Source organism: Salvelinus alpinus, chromosome 35, assembly GCF_045679555.1.
Source record: "Salvelinus alpinus chromosome 35, SLU_Salpinus.1, whole genome shotgun sequence".
NCBI classification, from domain to species: Eukaryota; Metazoa; Chordata; class Actinopteri; order Salmoniformes; family Salmonidae; genus Salvelinus; species Salvelinus alpinus.
The window spans coordinates 15241305-15259501 of NC_092120.1; the positions used below are offsets into that span (position 1 = coordinate 15241305).

The 18197-nt window shown below is 43.0% G+C and overlaps 1 protein-coding gene and 1 pseudogene across 4 annotated transcripts in view; one reads left to right on the forward strand and one right to left on the reverse strand.

Annotated features, from left to right (window-relative positions):
- LOC139564044 (protein Aster-A-like) overlaps window positions 1–4824 on the forward strand; it is a 31959-nt gene extending 27135 nt beyond the window's left edge. For all 4 annotated transcript variants that reach the window (XM_071383243.1, XM_071383245.1, XM_071383242.1 and 1 more), the window contains 5 exons: window positions 228–446; window positions 767–845; window positions 1636–1743; window positions 2026–2146; window positions 2328–4824. In XM_071383243.1, the coding sequence (XP_071239344.1) occupies window positions 228–446; window positions 767–845; window positions 1636–1743; window positions 2026–2146; window positions 2328–2429 (629 nt within the window). In that variant the 3' untranslated portion in view covers window positions 2430–4824. The remainder of the gene's footprint in view (window positions 1–227; window positions 447–766; window positions 846–1635; window positions 1744–2025; window positions 2147–2327) is intronic.
- LOC139564103 (sodium channel regulatory subunit beta-1-like) overlaps window positions 1–18197 on the reverse strand; it is a 63475-nt pseudogene that overhangs the window by 31304 nt on the left and 13974 nt on the right.

Sequence of the window (18197 nt, forward strand, 5' to 3'; positions counted from 1 at the left end):
CTCTCTCTCCCTGTCTCTCTCTCCCTGTCTCTCTCTCCCTGTCTCTCTCTCCCTGTCTCCCTCTCTCCCTACCTCTCTGTCCCTCCCTCTCTGTCTCTCCCTCCCTCTCTCCCTCCCTGTCTGTCTCTCCCTCCCTCTCTCTCTGTCTCTCCCTCCCTCTCTCCCCCCCTGTCTCTCTCTCTCTCTCTCCCTCTCTCTCTCTCTCTCTGTCTCTCCCTCCCTATCAGAGAGTGAGGTGTGTAAGCTGGAGACCCTGCTCCAGTCTGAGGTGTCAGTGGTGACCTCTGGGGATGTGGTGGGGGCAGACTCTGCCAAGACACCCCCGGCCATGCGGCGACGCAAACGCACCTGCTCCCGGCGCCCGGGGGACCGGGAGAGAGAGGGAGGGGGCGCGGGAGGTGGAGAGCGCGGGGACCGAGGGATGGGAGAGGAGCGGAGAGAGGCGGGTGAGTCAACAGGGTCGTGGTGATGTCAGGAGGTTGTATTGATTAGGGCACTCTGAAACATAGTCGCTCCCTTTTTCAGTAAATTTTCTTCCGTTTGATGACTAATAAATAAGACCCATATAAAAGATTGTCAAGAAGAGTTCAATGTTCACCTCGTGTCAATCAAACTTCTTTGTCTCCAGGTTTATGATAATTCATACAACTAAATGTCAGATGCCAGTGGTGCTCCGCTTTGCATTATACACTGACATCTGGTGGTGTGATTTGGAACTGCATCCAGGCTCTTCTGGCAATAAGTCACTTGTTTCCCTTTTGACCAGGTGGTCAGTATAAGCACGGAGAGCGGTGGCGTGGCGGAGGCAGCAGCATCTCTACCATACTGCTCATAGTCAGCTTCATGTGAGTACCGACCTCTCGGCGTGCATGAAAAGAAACACTGATTGTTGATCGTTTCCCCTGTCCCTTAGTAGGAGTAAACCAAGGGAAGGATCAATGGCCTGATCTTGTCCAGTTTATGAGCTTGTCAGAGAGCTTTAGGATGAATCCATACTTGAGATACGCACATTTCACACAATTCTCCCATTTGACATCAATACATAACCTACACTAAACTCAAGTTGGGATTGGACCTTTTGTGAGTGATTGTGAAAGTGTTTTCGGGGCCTCTCATCCCTGTAGCGTTACCGTAACCACCACAGTATGTGAGTTCCACTAGGGTACAAATGAGTCTGAATGCTTGTTTTGTCTTTCTGTAATCCATGTCGTCAAAGTGTTTGGGAGGGGGTTCAATGGAATGAATATCTCCTCTGCTTACTAACAGCCTCCCGCTGCCTCTCTTTCTCTCTCTCTCTTTCTCTATCGCTTCATGTGCATAGGATCTGTGTCAGGTACCGTATAATAATCGTCAATGTCTTGTCGAATGACATGTTCAGTGTTGTGAAGTCTGCTCTGCCATATGATGTAGTATGATTTGTTGTCCAAAAGCGTTTGTGTGTGTGTGTACAGTTTGAGTTGTACAACCACTTTTCCCATTCCTCCTCGAGTTCTCATTCCTGAATGTTGTCCCTTTATTCATAACCTAGTCTCGCTCCCTCTGTTTTTGGCCTATACTTATGGCAATACATTTACCCTCTCTTTTCTTTCTCTGCTGTTTGTTCTATCACCTCTCCTCTCTCTTTCTCTCCTGTAGTCTGGTGGTGTTGGTGGCCCTCAACATGCTCTTGTTTTACAAGCTGTATTCTCTGGAGAGAGCTGCGCACACGCTGGAGACGTGGCACTCCTTCTCTCTGTCTGACAGGTAACCCAACCAGGGTACATCTTTATATTATAGTCATTACTACTTACCCATCAGAGGTGACACTGTCCTATTCCCCTTTTGATTTAAAACTAGATTTAAACTACAACTAAATGCACCTCTGATTCCCACTGTTTTGTTCTATGATTTAGTTTTGTTCTCTTCCGTTGCTCAAGAACAAGCCAACACTTTCATTGGATATTACTTACTACCAGCGCTGCATTTCTAGCATGTGAACTAACTCCTCTTCTCTCCCTCCCTCTCATTCTTCTTCTCTCCATCCAGTCCTCTACCCCAGTCTGCAGGAGAGTGGGCCCAGGTGTTGCAGCTCCAGAGACAGATCCACCAGGCCCAGCTGGGCAAATGGCAACAGATCCTCCAATCCTCAGTCACTCTGCTAGACCAGGTGTGTGTGTGTGTGTGTGTGTGTTTACTTTCTATGTGCGCACATCATTTACAAAGCGTACACAAGGCTTACAAACGGCTTCACTGTTATTCGTGAATGAGTCATCATGGCTGTCGTAATGACATTAGCCTCCTCCGCCTCTCTGTCCTCTGTCTCTCTGTACTCTGTCTCTCTCCCTCAGATGAAACAGTCGTTGGAAAAGCTCCACCGTGGCGTCGTCACTCCAGAAGTCCAGCAGGATCCCCCTTCGAACCCCACTTCGGAGTCTCTCACTGAGCACTGATCCTCCACCCTCCAGCCCTCACCAGCCCTCAAGTGGGTATGAATAGACCATGGGGGGGGGTGGCCAGAGGGGGAGGGTTCGGCTGGGCCAATCAGGGAGAGTGACTCACTCTCACCCGACCCCCAAGCTCCACTCCTGCTTCTCTATTCAAAACAGACAGGGAGAGATGTGGGGGGAGTGGGAATTACCTGTAGGGGACCTTCACTACCCATAACTCCCCACACCTCAGATTGAGCAACCTGCAATGGGGTTGGGGGGTGAAGGACCTTTGGGACTACGCTACCCATAAATCCCCACACCTCAGTCTTGAGTAACCTGCAATGGCAAAGTTCCACCTTCCATAGTCACCACCACCTCTCACGTCCAGACAGTTAGACTGGGAATGTCTTCAGGACTACAGCAATAACATAGCATGGTGAGCCAACCATATCTCCCACAGTCAGGGCTAACGGCTGGCCAGTTTGTATAGTACCATCCGCTCCTCACATGCAACCCAACCATGCTGCTCTCCCTGAACCATCTCCCCTGCCTGAGAATCCAAGAGACGTTTTCAAGAAAGACAGACGATCGACTGCATTTCAACATGTGCAGCCCTGCTGCTGCATTTCAAATGGACAGACTCAGGGTCCAAAGCATTTCAAAATGGATTGACTTGGTCCGACTGCATTTCTCAAAATGGGCCAACCTGGATTAACTTTGCGTTTCAAAATGGATGGAAATTGGGAGCTTTCCCAGCCCTGAGAAACAGCTATGGCTCTGTTCCCAGCTGAAGCCAGCCTAGGGGACTTATGTGCCTCGGTGTGAGGGGTCCGCTCAGCTAAGTCCCCCTTGAGCCTCTGGAAATGAGGGACACATGAGGAGAGAGGGACGAGAGAAGGACGAGAGAGGGGAAAGCTCTGATAGATACAGGAGACTTTCTGTAATCCAACTATTTGTCGTTCTTTCTTTCTCTCTCTTTCTCTCCATCCATCTGGGATCAGCAGCTTCCATCTTAAAGGCTTGATCTCTTACAAAAGCAGTCCGTCCTCTGCTAGGGGAGAGTCATTTCAAAACAAGACTACATTTTTTTCATTTTCAGGTGTGAATAATACAAAAAGACTCCTAAATCCTCTACTAGCTCGTTTTCTTTCATTAGCTGTCTTTTTGAGGGTGACTGGGTTGTTTTGAGAATTGAGAGAGCGAATGATGAGTGTGCGCGCCAGACCATTACAGTATTTATTTAACACGACTTTGATTTCGAAAAGTCCTGTCCCGCTCTCAATACGAGTGATTTTTTTTCTTTTTTTTTCTCCTATATGCTCTGTGTTAATACTTCAGCACGGACCAAGAAAGAGCTGTAAAGTGAATATTTTATATTTCCTGGTCATAGCAATAATGATATTTGGTGATTATACTACTTTTGAATGTGTAAAAAGTAGTATATCACTAAAGTGTGTTTAGGGCAAAATGAGACAAGCAAGCAAAGATCTGGATTTGGAGAAGAAGACTGACATGTGTTAGAAAGAAGTGTCCTCAACGTCACATCGTCACTGTTACATTTGGTATTATTAAGATTAGTATGATTGAGTTTGTTTTTGTCTGAGTTTTTTTGTTGTTTGTTTTCCGCACTTGGTCAACTTCCTAATTGTATTATTGGATCGGACTTGAAGTGTTTCAGGGTTACTGACTGTACTCTGTAGACCAGTCTGCGTTCCAAATAACACCCTATTCCCTTTTATAGTGTGGTGCACTACATAGGAAATTATGTGCCGTTTGGGACGCAGACTCCGTAGACCAGGTTAACAGAGGGATGCAATAAACTAGTGACTTTCTAGTGTGGACTGGACTTAGAAAGGACCAACCAGAAGTCTAGGCCCGGAAAAAGATAAAGGGAAACTATTGCAGTACTGTGTTTGAGTTCAAATTGATGTTATTCCTTTTCATTTTATATCTTTATTTTGTAGTCTATCCTGTTTCTTATTGTTTTTGTTTTTCGAAAGGGCATCTAATTTTCTTTTCTGCACCCCCCCCTCTGATTCCCCCCCCCCACTGTCATAAACCATCTTCTCTTTTCCTAATTATTTTCCTTTTCAACCTCCCTCCTATTGTCTCGTGCACTCTTCCCCTCTCTCTCTTTCCTCGTTGTGCTCCCTACCCCCCTTTCTCCTTCCGTCTCTCGCCTGTGGAAGTGTGTGAGCCTTGCTGTGCACGGCCAAACAGTGAGTGATCAAAGGATTTACTATATTTATTAGGGTCAGGTAGGAGAGGGGGGATGGGGGTCGCGGGGAGCAAATGTACTGTAAACGATTTGATTGTACACAATGCCCTGGAGAGAAATGAAGAGTTATTTTTTTAAAGTGTGTGTGTCATGTTAACCATTTTCATAAAAAGTTGAACTAAAAAGTATTTAAAAACAGTCGGTGTAATTATGTCATCTTTCTGACTTCCCAGCTTGTCCAAATTCAAGCTGATCTGTTGCTTTGACCTGTTGAGGCAAAGCATTTCATTGATTTTAGATGTCTGCCAATAACAGCGACTTCAGACAAAGTCCATGTAGATCGATACTGTCAATTGACCTAGAAACACAGTTGATCTACTGGCCTACATCATTACCAAGGAGCAGGAGACACTGTTGCAATCTATTCATGTCACAGGAATTGATCTGGCCTGCTATCTCTCTAGGTTGAAGGGCGGTCATACTGCTTAGCGTATTAGATAATATATCATAATATGTCATTTAGTAGATGCTTTCACCCAAAGCAACGTAGTCATTCGTTATACCTACGAGTGGTCCCGGGAATCGAACCCACTGTTCCGGCGTTGCAAGCGCCATGCTGTACCATCTGAGCTTCAGAGGACACGTTAGTTGATGGGGAACTTCAAACTTTGTCGTTTTTTTTTTAAAGGAGACAACTTGAACTCTCCTGTGTTTGTTTGTTAATTTCATACCTTCTCTGTTAATAAAGGGGGGACTGAGAGAAAGGAGATGCGGTGTAGGGCTGGTAGTCGCCAGGATACGTACAATTAACATTTTAGTCATTTAGCAGACGCTCTTATCCAGAGCAACTTAGTGCATTCATCTTAAGATAGCTAGGTGGGACAGCCACATATCACAGGCATAGAACGTTAAAAAAATTCCTCAACGTAGCTATCAGTCGAGTCAAAGCTAGAATGGGGGGGAGAACGTATATGTGCAGGGCCCTTAACTGTAAGGCCACCCTCAGGCACCTTGTACATTATATTAAAGTATATTTGGGAGTTGTCAATTAAAGCGGTTTGAAAGGTCATAAGGGAAAGTTTGTGTTTGACCACTGCCGAAGTCGTTCATGGTCAACAGACTACAATATCGGCTATCTGATCCCCCTGACTCCCAGTGAGCCCGTCAATTATCCTGGAAATGTTACATCACTGTGACATCACCAGTTTCCAGTCAGGTACTCTATCATGAGGTTAGCCACAGCACAGTGACAGCCATACAACATGTGACTGCATGCCAGAACAACAGGCCATTTATGTCCCACACTTCAGTAGCCCTATGCTCTTTAGATGATATTATTACACTCTGTCTGTCTATTTCTCTCTGCGCGCGAAAGAGGGTCTTGCTTGTCAGAGACCGAGAAGTTCCCACAAACATTTCCCACAAATATAAAAATCTGACAAGGTAGAGATTGTTTTGATTTAATAAACCAGACATAAAGCCTACTCCATTATCACATGACAATTGTATTATGGTATAAAGCTGACTGTTTTGGCAAGCAACATTTCCATAGTAATGTGAACTGGAACAGCTCTCTTCAGTAAACATTTTTAATTACAGCAGAAGTAGATTATTCCCTGTTTTAAGGCTGTTGTTTTTTCCAACATATTCCGCTATTTAATGTTGAAGTTCTGTGAAAGGCGAATAGAAACTCTAACCTGACCAAATCGGCGTCAAGGTTTTTAAAAGGAATTTTGAATAATTCAGAATCTTGAACATTAATTCTACAGAATGAGCATTTGTGGCAGTTATCATGTGATAACAATCCTATTATTCTTTCACTTTTCTGTACTTCAAATGTAGCAAACCCAGATCCCAATGAAATTATACAAGAAAGTATGCATGCAAGATGGCAGTCCACATTAGGCAGTGTTATGCTGCCCCTGGAGGTATAATTCAGAATTGACTGCCAAATAGGAACGACAGGGATGTCAGTTTTCAATAGCAACTCACTGTATTCTGCTCCATAGGGACTGATTGATATGAGCACTAAGCCAACACTGTATATAGTATAGTTTCTGCTCACATTAGGTATCTTCATTAAATAACTTGTTTTAAACCAGTTTAGCGTCTTGTCTAAACCGTTTCAGGTATTCGACCAGTCACAGACATTCCTGCTCTAGGCACACTGGACAAATTGTGGTAGTTTCCCACGGCAGTAAAATGGTAGCTAATATCACAAGCCCTTGTTTGTTGTAAATATGGTAAGGAAAATCTAGCAAGTAAAGCATTAATGAAATATGGAGAGAATACAATTATACTGCAATAAATATATGTATAATGTATGGATGTTGCATATTGAGGTTTCCAGTCACAACGGTAGAATGATAGTTTCAACATTTTAAAATGGCACTGCTATAATGTGACACTTTCTAGAAGGATACATTGGTGGATAATTATAGCTTTGAGGAATTGACCATGTTAATTACCTTAAATCGTCTGACATAAGCAAATCACCGGTTACGTGAAAATGATTCCATTGCATTGATAAATAGTTAGCTACAGTCCTCTATCTACAGTATGTACAGGCATTCTACTGTCCTATACTAGACACTGGATAGTGAATTTACCCTGATCCTAATGTACTTTTTAAGTTTGAGAGAGTTATCCCTGTCCCAAAAAAAGAGGAAGACTATTGGTAACATTACTAGATCATTAATGCTTTAACCTTTAAAGGGTAGACAGATGTTGTCAAACAGAAATAGTTGCTCTGGATGTGTACAATCCAGTACTCCCAGCTAGTCAACCGTGTGTTAGGCTACTACTCCTCAGGGTACTCATTTCATTAACCTGAATGCATAACTTAAGGTTTTATTGGAATGCTTTTGAATATACCGGTAGGCTAGTCTGGATCTGCGCATAATAGCCATTGAAGGTCTGATCAAGACCGGCTACTGAAGCCATTGTGTCAGATTGCAGTTGAGTTCTGACCTCTAATTGCTTTGATACAAGCACACTTTAGAATCCTGAAATTGACCTTAAGAAACATATTAATGCCCATGGTTAGGATGTATCACTACACATGCAGCTATTCTTAATGTACAATACTAACTTAATATAATGTAGGAGTATTATAATGAAGATTTGGATTGCATAATTAACCATACGTACTGTATATACAACTCTCTTTGATATTATAGTACTGCTAGATGGTACACTACTGTATTTAAATGCAAATATACAGCATATGTCCTTTTTTTTCATTGGCTGTTTCACTTCTCATCCATCTGTTCTCTGGACAAGCCTCTTGGCTGCTTGTCCTCCTGGATGGGGTAATGAGATGGTGTCACAATGAGATGGTGTCATAATGAGATGGTGTCATAATGGAAGAAGGGGTGAAGTGGAGAAGTGTTGAAGGGCTATCGAGAGCTAATGGTCGTTTGGAGCCATTCTTTAACCTGAAATGAAAACAAAACTTGTAAGAAAACATAGATGCCATGAATCCACTATTCTTTTGTGACCACCTTAAAGGGGACGTTTTATTTTAGGGGGAGAAACCATCTAATATCAAGTTGTAAAATCCCGAACTTCCCCTTTAAAATGTAGGTGATTTGGTTCTGGGTGCTGATATGAGTTCCCATCAGTGACAGAACAAGAGTAAAGGAAATAACAGACAATGAACGGCCAAGAGTCCAGTTCTGGATTAGTAGTAGGGGAAACCTACCAGTGCTATTCGGTTACTGCCACCATTGCACAATTCTCTTTACTCTCTGAAGCTATAGCTAAGTACTCCGCCCTGTGAGAGAGAGAGGTGAGGAATAAGAGAGGGGGGCAGAGAGGCAGTTAGAAAGAGAACAGAGAGAGGCAGTTAGAAAGAGAACAGAGAGAGGCAGTTAGAAAGAGAACGGAGAGAGGCAGTTAGAAAGAGAACGGAGAGAGGCAGTTAGAAAGAGAACGGAGAGAGGCAGTTAGAAAGAGTACGGAGAGAGGCAGTTAGAAAGAGTACGGAGAGAGGCAGTTAGAAAGAGTACGGAGAGAGGCAGTTAGAAAGAGTACGGAGAGAGGCAGTTAGAAAGAGAACGGAGAGAGGCAGTTAGAAAGAGTACGGAGAGAGGCAGTTAGAAAGAGTACGGAGAGAGGCAGTTAGAAAGAGTACGGAGAGAGGCAGTTAGAAAGAGTACGGAGAGAGGCAGTTAGAAAGAGTACGGAGAGAGGCAGTTAGAAAGAGTACGGAGAGAGGCAGTTAGAAAGAGTACGGAGAGAGGCAGTTAGAAAGAGTACGGAGAGAGGCAGTTAGAAAGAGTACGGAGAGAGGCAGTTAGAAAGAGTACGGAGAGAGGCAGTTAGAAAGAGTACGGAGAGAGGCAGTTAGAAAGAGTACGGAGAGAGGCAGTTAGAAAGAGTACGGAGAGAGGCAGTTAGAAAGAGTACGGAGAGAGGCAGTTAGAAAGAGTACGGAGAGAGGCAGTTAGAAAGAGTACGGAGAGAGGCAGTTAGAAAGAGTACGGAGAGAGGCAGTTAGAAAGAGTACGGAGAGAGGCAGTTAGAAAGAGTACGGAGAGAGGCAGTTAGAAAGAGTACGGAGAGAGGCAGTTAGAAAGAGTACGGAGAGAGGCAGTTAGAAAGAGTACGGAGAGAGGCAGTTAGAAGGAGTACGGAGAGAGGCAGTTAGAAGGAGTACGGAGAGAGGCAGTTAGAAAGTAACAGTTTTAGCTAGGTAATTACATAGCAAGAAAATATTTTCAGAGGAAGATTGAGGAAAAAGTGTTTAAGTGTGTGCTCTTGTGCGTGTGTCTGCGATGAATTGGACCGGTGTGTGTGTTTGTGTCTACTCACGCGCTCTCTCTCAATGCTTCCTCGCCTTGCGCTGATATCTTCCTGTAGCAGTAAATCATCTCCACCACCAGCCATACCTGCAGCCCAACGATGGTGACATACATCATCACCTCGGACAAGATGGACGCTATCCCCCTGGTCACTAGAGAGAGGAGGGGTTAAGAAGGAGACCGCCTTGGGCTTAGTTAATTAATAAGAAGCTATTTCAATGAAAATATACAGGTTTCTGAATTTCTGATGCCTCATAAAACATGATGAACCAATTATCCTCAGACATCCACAAGGGTTCAGTGTTTCACTGGAAATGGCCCAGTTTTTCAAGTTCAACATTAATCTCAACTAAAACTGTTGGAATGACCTCAAGTAGTGGGTGAGCTGACTAAGCTTGCTGCTAAACCCAACGTTCTAGAGACACTGCATCGACCGTTGTGGGAGCTTTTAAAATATTACTTAGGATTATGAAAGCAATTTAGCTCTTGGGAGTCTGACCGCTCCTCTCTTGAGAAAGATCCTTCATCCGAATGCAGGTCCGTTAAAGCAGTACAGTAGGTCTCTATGTATTCATACCCCTTGACTTATTCCACATTTTGTTGTGTTACAGCGTGAATTCAAATTAGGATTACATTTTTTGACACAATACACAATTTTTTGACCCATTGACACAATACACCATAATGACAAAGTGAAAACTTGTTTCTAGAAATGTTTGGAAATTTATTGAAAATTAAATACAGAAATAGCTAATTTACCTGTACATATGTATTCACACCCCTGAGTCAATACACCTTTGGCAGTGGTTACTGCTGTGAGTCTTTCTGGGGAAGTCTATAAGAGCTTTGCACACCTGGATTGTACAATCATTTCCCATTTAATATTTTTTTTAATCTTCGAGCTCTGTCAAATTGGTTGTTGATCATTGCTAGACAGCTATTTTCAAGTCTTGCCATAGATTTCCAAGCCAATTTTAAGTCAAAAATGTAACTAATCCACACAGGAATATTCAATGACGTCTTGGTAAGCAACTCCAGTATATATTTGGCCTTGTGTTTTAGGTTATTGTCCTGCTGAAAAGTGAATTCTGTTGGAAAGCAGACTGAACCAGGTTTTCCTCCAGGATTTTGCCTGTGCTTAGCTCTATTATGTTTATCCTAAAAACTTGCTAGTCCTTGCCGGGGATAATCATACCCGTGACATGATGCAGCCACCACTATGCTTGAAAATATGAATAGTGGTACTCCGTGATGTGTTGTGTTGGATTTGCCCCAAACATAATTGTACTCAGGACATAAAGTTCATTCCTTTGCCACATTTTTTGGCAGTTTTACTTTAGTGCCTTATCGCAAACAGGATGCATGTTTTGGAATATTTGTTATACTGTACAGGCTTCCTTCTTTTCACATTTAGGTAAGTATTGTAAAGTAACTGCAATGTTGTTGATCAAACCTCAGTTTTTTCCTATCACAGCCTACAAACTCTGTAACTGTTTTAAAGTCACTATTGGCATGGTGAAATCCCTGAGCGGTTTCCTTCCTCTCTGGCAACTGAGTTAGGAAGGACGCCTGTATCTTTGTAGTGACTGGGATACACCATCCAAGTTGTAATTAATAACTTTACCATGCTCAAAGAGATATTCAATGTCTACTTTTTTCCCTTCAATATGTGCCCTTCTTTGAAAGGCATTGGAAAACCACCCTGGTCTTTGTGGTTGAATCTGTGTGTGAAATTCACTGCTCAACTGAGGGACCTTACAATTATCTGTATGTGGCATACGGATATGTGGTAGTTATTCAAAAATCATGTCACTCTTGCTGCGGGTGATTCCTTGATCCACCTCTACGCAGACGACACCATTCTGTATACATCTGGCCTTTCTTTGGACACTGTGTTAACAAACCTACAAACGAGCTTCAATGCCATACAACACTCCTTTCGTGGTCTCCAACTGCTCTTAAATGCAAGCAAAACTAAATGCATGCTCTTCAACCGATTGCTGCCCGCACCCGCCCGCCCGACTAGCATCACTACTCTGGACGGTTCTGACTTAGAATATGTGGACAACTACAAATACCTAGGTGTCTGGCTAGACTGTAAACTCTCCTTCCAGACTCATATTAAGCATCTCCAATACAAAATGTAATCTAGAATCGGCTTCCTATTTCGCAACAAAGCCTCCTTCACTCATGCTGCCAAACATGCCCTCATAAAACTGACTATCCTGCCGATCCTTGACTTCGGCGATGTAATTTACAAAATAGCCTCCAACACTCTACTCAGCAAACTGGATGCAGTCTATCACAGTGCCATCCGTTTTGTCACCAAAGCCCCATTTACCACCCACCACTGTGACCTTCATGCTCTCGTCGGCTGGCCCTCGCTATGATATATGTCGCCAGACCCACTGGCTCCAGGTCATCTATAAGTCTTTGCTAGGTAAAGCCCCGCATTATCTCAGCTCACTGGTCACCATAGCAGCACCCACCCGTAGCACGCACTCCAGCAAGTATATCTCACTGGTCATCCCCAAAGCCAACACCCACTTTGGTCGCCTTTCCTTCCAGTTCTCTGCTGCCACTGACTGGAAAGAATTGCAAATATAGATTTTTCTATTGTGTTATTGACTGTACTTTTGTTAATCCCATGTGTAACTGTGTTGTTTTTTGTCACTTTGCTTTGTCTTGGCCAGGTCGCAGTTGTGAATGAGAACTTGTTCTCAACTGGCCTACCTGGTTAAATAAAGGTGAAATAAATAAAAAATGTTAAACACTATTTTTGCACACAGAGTCCATGAAATGTATTACGTGACTTGTTTAGGCTTAATGATTCAAAACATTTTAGCTTTTCATTTTTTAAATGTATTTGTAGAATAAAAAAAAAAACATGATTCCATTTTGACATTATGGGGTATTGTGTGTAGGCCAGTGACTTATTATAGTGATATATTTTAAATAACACAATGTGGAAAAATTCAAGGGGTGTGAATACATTCTGAAGGCACTGTATCAATGTACAGTCATGGCCAAAAGTTGAGAATGACACCAATATTAGTTTCCACAAAGTTTGCTGCTTCAGTGTCTTTAGATATTTTTGTCAGATGTTACTATGGAATAGTGAAGTATAATTACAAGCATTTCATAAGTGTCAAAGGCTTTTATTGACAATTACATGAAGTTGAATCAAAGAGTCAATATTTGCAGTGTTGACCCTTCTTGTTCAAGACCTCTGCAATCTGCCCTGGCATGCTGTCAATTAATTTCTGGGCCACATCGTGACTGATGGCAGTCCATTCTTGCATAATCAATGCTTGGAGTTTGTCAGAATTTGTGGGGTTTTGTTTGTCCACCCGCCTCTTGAGGATTGACCACAAGTTCTCAATGGGATTAAGGTCTGGGGAGTTTCCTGGCCATGTTCCCCGAGCCAGTTAGTTATCACTTTTGCCTTATGGCAAGGTGCTCCATCATGCTGGAAAAGGCATTGTTCGTCACCAAACTGTTCCTGGATGGTTGGGAGAAATTGCTCTCAGAGGATGTGTTGGTACCATTCTTTATTCATGGCTGTGTTCTTAGGCAAAATTGTGAGTGAGCCCACTCCCTTGGCTGAGAAGCAACCCTACACATGAATGGTCTCAGGATGCTTTACTGTTGGCATGACACAGGTCTGATGGTAGCGCTCACCTTGTCTTCTCCGGACAAGCTTTTTTTCCGGATGCCGCAAACAATCGGAAAGGAGATTCATCAGAGAAAATGACTTTACCCCAGTCCTCAGCAGTCCAATCCCTGTACCTTTTGCAGAATATCAGTCTGTCGCTGATGTTTTTCCTGGAGAGAAGTGGCTTCTTTGCTGCCCTTCTTGACACCAGGCCATACTCCAAAAGTCTTTGCCTCACTGTGCGTGCAGATGCACTCACACCTGCCTGCCTGCTGGCATTCCTGAGCAAGCTCTGTACTGGTGGTGCCCCGATCCCGCAGCTGAATCAACTTTAGGAGATGGTCCTTCCGCTTGCTGGACTTTCTTGGGCGCCCTGAAGCCTTCTTCACAGCAATTGAACCGCTCTCCTTGAAGTTCTTGATGATCCGATAAATGGTTGATTTAGGTGCAATCTTACTGGCAGCAATATCCTTGCCTGTGAAGCCCTTTTTGTGCAAAGCAATGATGACGGCACGTGTTTCCTTGCAGGTAACCATGGTCGACAGAGGAAGAACAATGATTCCAAGCACCACCCTCCTTTTGAAGCTTCCAGTCTGTTATCCGAACTCAATCAGCATAACAGAGTGATCTCCAGCCTTGTCCTCGTCAACACTCACACCTGTGTTAACGAGACAATCACTGACATGATGTCAGCTGGTCCTTTGTGGCGGGGCTGAAATGCAGTGGAAATGTTTTTTGGGATTCAGTTCATTTGCAATTCATCTGATCACTCTTCATAACATTTTGGAGTATATGCAAATTGCCATCATACAAACTGAGGCAGCAGATTTTGTGAAAATGAATGTGTCATTCTCAACTTTTGGCCACGACTATATCTCTACTGTGTGTCTTTTTTGATACAGTATCTACTTAATGGTCAGCTGTCATTGACAGTGATTTGTTGGATAATCATTGGCGTGGCTGTGGCTGAGCCTTTGGATTGGGAGATATGAGACTTAATGACAGCTGTGGCCGCTTCTGTGACAGGGCTACTACTACTTACCATCCATCAACAGCTGTGTAGATAATGAGATGTATGACTGTTTCCTGTTCGTCCCTTTGTCATATATCCTTGATTTTGATATCAATGCTTACATTTTGGAACATGGTCCAACCTACCATCTGACCCTAAATCAAAATCGTATAACTCATGCACCTTGTTCATCATCCGCTTGGACAATATTGCCACTTTTGTCAATTCAGGCATGGACATTGAGTGTCGGTCAACTCCTGTCCTCTCTTCCCTTCCTTCCCTCCCTCTACCCCGCTACCCCACCACCCTCTCTCCCCTCCAACTCGTCCCCCTCCATATACAGGGTGTAAGTAAGCCTATGTCATGGCACTAATTTCACGAGGGTGATCTTAGTGTACTATTTCCCTCTCTTCCACCCTCTCTCTCTCCCCTCCTCTCTCCCTATCCCCAGATGAGGGTGTGTGTCTACTATACTGTTTGTGTGTGTGTTCATTTGCATGTGCTCATTTGTCTAGACCTAAGCCTAACCCTGTGAACCCTAAAGCCAACGCCTCACGTCTTGGCACCACGTTGAGGTGGACGATCTTGGTGGTGTCGTTGTGGAACTTGAAGGAGGTGAAGATGAGGGTGCGGTTGAAGATGCAGCGGTAGGTGCCCGTGTCGTTCCACGTCACGTTCAGGATGTAGATGGAGCCGTCCTGCAGGTCCTTGGTCTTCTTGCTGCCGTTCCAGTCCAGACGCTCGTAGAAGCGCTCGTCCGGGATGTCGCTCATTAGATCCTCGTAGCTGTAGATCTATTGGAGAACACAATGGGGGGGGGAAGTGAGACATACGAGCTTGCAATCCAAACTAATATGCTGTTTCCCCGTTAATTGGAGCATATCAGTTTGGATTGGCTTTGTGGTTAGAGCGTATGCCCTGAGATTGGAAGGTAGGGCGATTGAACCTTGGTCATGTCATACCGAAGACTGTTAATTAAGGAGATGTATTGGGGGAAAGGCCTTGCGATAGACTAGCATCCTGTCCAGGGGTGTACATCGAGGATCCTGCTATTCTGGCTTGGACAAGATTAGTTAGTTTAGATTCTAGGTTATATGAGACAGGGTTTGGTGAGCCAACACACTCATCCTGGGCAGATCATATTAGGATTTTTACATTACTGGATGAAATCTGTGCAGCACTTTAATCAAAGCACCAATGTTCTGCATCAAGAAGGGCTCATATCTCTGGACTAACAAGGGCTCATATCTCTGGACTAAGTGCTCAATCAGGTACTTTGGTTCTGTTATGGTTTGATTGTGTAGTGATTTATAAAAAAAGATTTAAGTAATTTCTAAAGCAGTTTGGTTGGTACAGTATAAGCAGTGGTGGAAGAAGTACCCAATTGTCACACTTGAGTAAAAGTAAAGATACCTTAAGAGAAAATAACTCAAAGTGAAAGTCACCCAGTAAAATCCTACTTGAGAGTAAAAGTCTGAAAGTATCTGCTTTTAAATATACTTAAGTATTAAAAGTAAATGTATACATCATTTCAAATTCCTTACATGAAACAAACCAGACTCCACCATTTTCTTGTTTTATTAAAATGTACGGATAGCCAGGGGCACGCTCCAACCCTCATACATAACGAAGCATGTGTTTGGTGAGTCTGCCAGATCAGAGGCATTAGGGATGACCAGGGATGTTCTCTTGATAAGTGTGTGAATTAGACCATTTCCCTGTCTTGCTAAGCATTCAAAATATAACGAGTAATTTTAGGTGTCAGGGAAAACGTATGGAGTAAAAAAAACGCCCAAGTATTTTTACTTAAGTAATTTACATCAACGAGTATAAGTATCATGTGCAGTGTTTTTTTTCCTGGTCCAGCATGCATGTCTATAACAGGGATTCCTATTTTTACAGTAAAACTATATAATAATAATAATATATGTAATTTAGTGTATACGTTTTAATCCAAAGCGATTTGTAGTAGACTATGCATACATTTTAGAATATGTGACCCCAGCAGGAATCGAACAACAACCCTGAGGTTACTAGTGCCACACTCTTACCAAATGAGCCACACAAGACCACCTACAGTAACAGGGGAAGTGACTGGTCTACTGGCCTAAAGGTCTTCTGACTCTGCCCCTTGATCCCTATGAAACAACAGGCTGAATAGCATGGTCAGAGGTCTAACCCGTGTGTTATGATTTTTATGAATAATGACTAAATGATGTATACATTTAACATAGAACTATAACTAACAAAAATCTTACCTGTCACTGTATGATTGTATGAAATTTATTAGAATCATAAATCTAAATCCGATGTGTGTAGTTTTAGTCAGAATTAGAACAAGGACTTTTTGTTCTTTTTTAGTATGTAAGCAGGGTGCAAGTGTGAAACAAATGATAAGAGGAGCTATCGACAGACAAGCTGTACTACTGTGTTCCTTACAGGACATTCTGTCTCCACCCAGGGAGGGGAGAAACCTTGGGCTTGTAGTAGATTGTATAACAGGTGGCAGGCAATGTATGAGAAGGAGAAGACTTGTGAACTATATTGTCATTGTCTTAGAGGAGGAGGGACAGTTATGACGAAATGAGAGGTATATAAACCAATGTACATGTAAGGATGGGCAGAGCTTTCGTAAATTAACATGCTGACTATGGTAGACTGGCCTCTGTCTGTTTCATTTTAATAAGAACCTTACAAATTCTTAGTAACAGACAGAGTAGTTTAATTGAAGTTCAGTTTATGAACATTGAGAACAAAATTCTTTTGACACCGTGTCACTCTGCTCTTGACCCCCAGCCCTGACCTCTCCTTGGGGTTCTGTTTCACGAGATCAATCTTAGCTTTCTTTTCTTGGAAGTTACTGGATGGAATACGAGGACCCTACTAGGGGCTAGTGATGCATAATAGTTTAGGGTCTTTATTGTTTTTGAGTATATGCTTTCAGCATTATGCTCAGCATGTTGTAGTAACTGAGGGCTGAATCCTAACTTGTATGGATATGTACACAATAACTCATGTAAATCATGCATTGCTATCAATAAGAGATTGTTTAAGTTATGCACACTGGTCTAAAATGGATTCACCCCTTAACATCCAAACTTTTGTTTCACAGTTTCCAAATATTGTAGTGTCAAACCAGGCAACTGGCTGCGGCCACTCCCAGCATGAGCCCTTGTTGAGGCTGTATTAGTCAGGGCCTGCCTGCACCACTTCCTGATGCATTAGCTGTTTAGAAACAAACAGAGCTAATGGGATCTCTCTCCTCATGTATGCTGTTATGTGATGGAGGGATTTAATAGCTAATGGCTGCTCTGTATTGATGTTGGAACAGACTCCTTCCTTTTAGGGAAAGTTGTGTATGTTTACATCTGACACTGAGGAAAAGAGCCCGTCATGATAAATGCATGGCTGTGATGCTCTTTCTCATGATAAATGATAGCTCCCATTTCACTGGAGAAGAGACTACTTGTTTTGCTGACATAGAAATTGCCTATGAAATGTAACCATGCTTGTTTTGATTGATGTGTTTTGTCTTTTTACTGAATGAGTTAAAATGATCTACCTTGATGTGTCTCCATTGTACAGCACACCCATTGGTGTGATGACTTGGGAGTCATTGTGTTCAGTGGGGCTCTAACGTTCATGAATTGCTTATGAAACCTTGTTTCGTAATCTAAATGGAAACTAAATGTCAATGAATGTGTATTGGAGGCGAAGTCAGGTGCAGGAGAGCAGAGTGAATTGAACAGGTGCACTCTTTATTCCGGTAAACTTGCAAAAAAGCACAAAACAACGTGCCCAAAACACGGAACATAGACAAATGTCTGGCGCGTAACAAAATTCACAATATACAAAGTACACGTAACACAAACAATCTTCCACAAAGACATGATGGGGAACAGAGGAATAAATACATGTAGATTGATTGGGGAATGAAAACCAGGTGTGCGGGGAACAAGACAAAACAAATGGATACATGAAAAATGGAGCGGCGATGGCTAGAAAGCAGGTGACGTCGACCACCGAACGCCGCCCGAACAAGGAGAGGACCTGACTTTGGCGGAAGTCGTGACACTAAAAGGCCTGCCTTTGTTGCTGA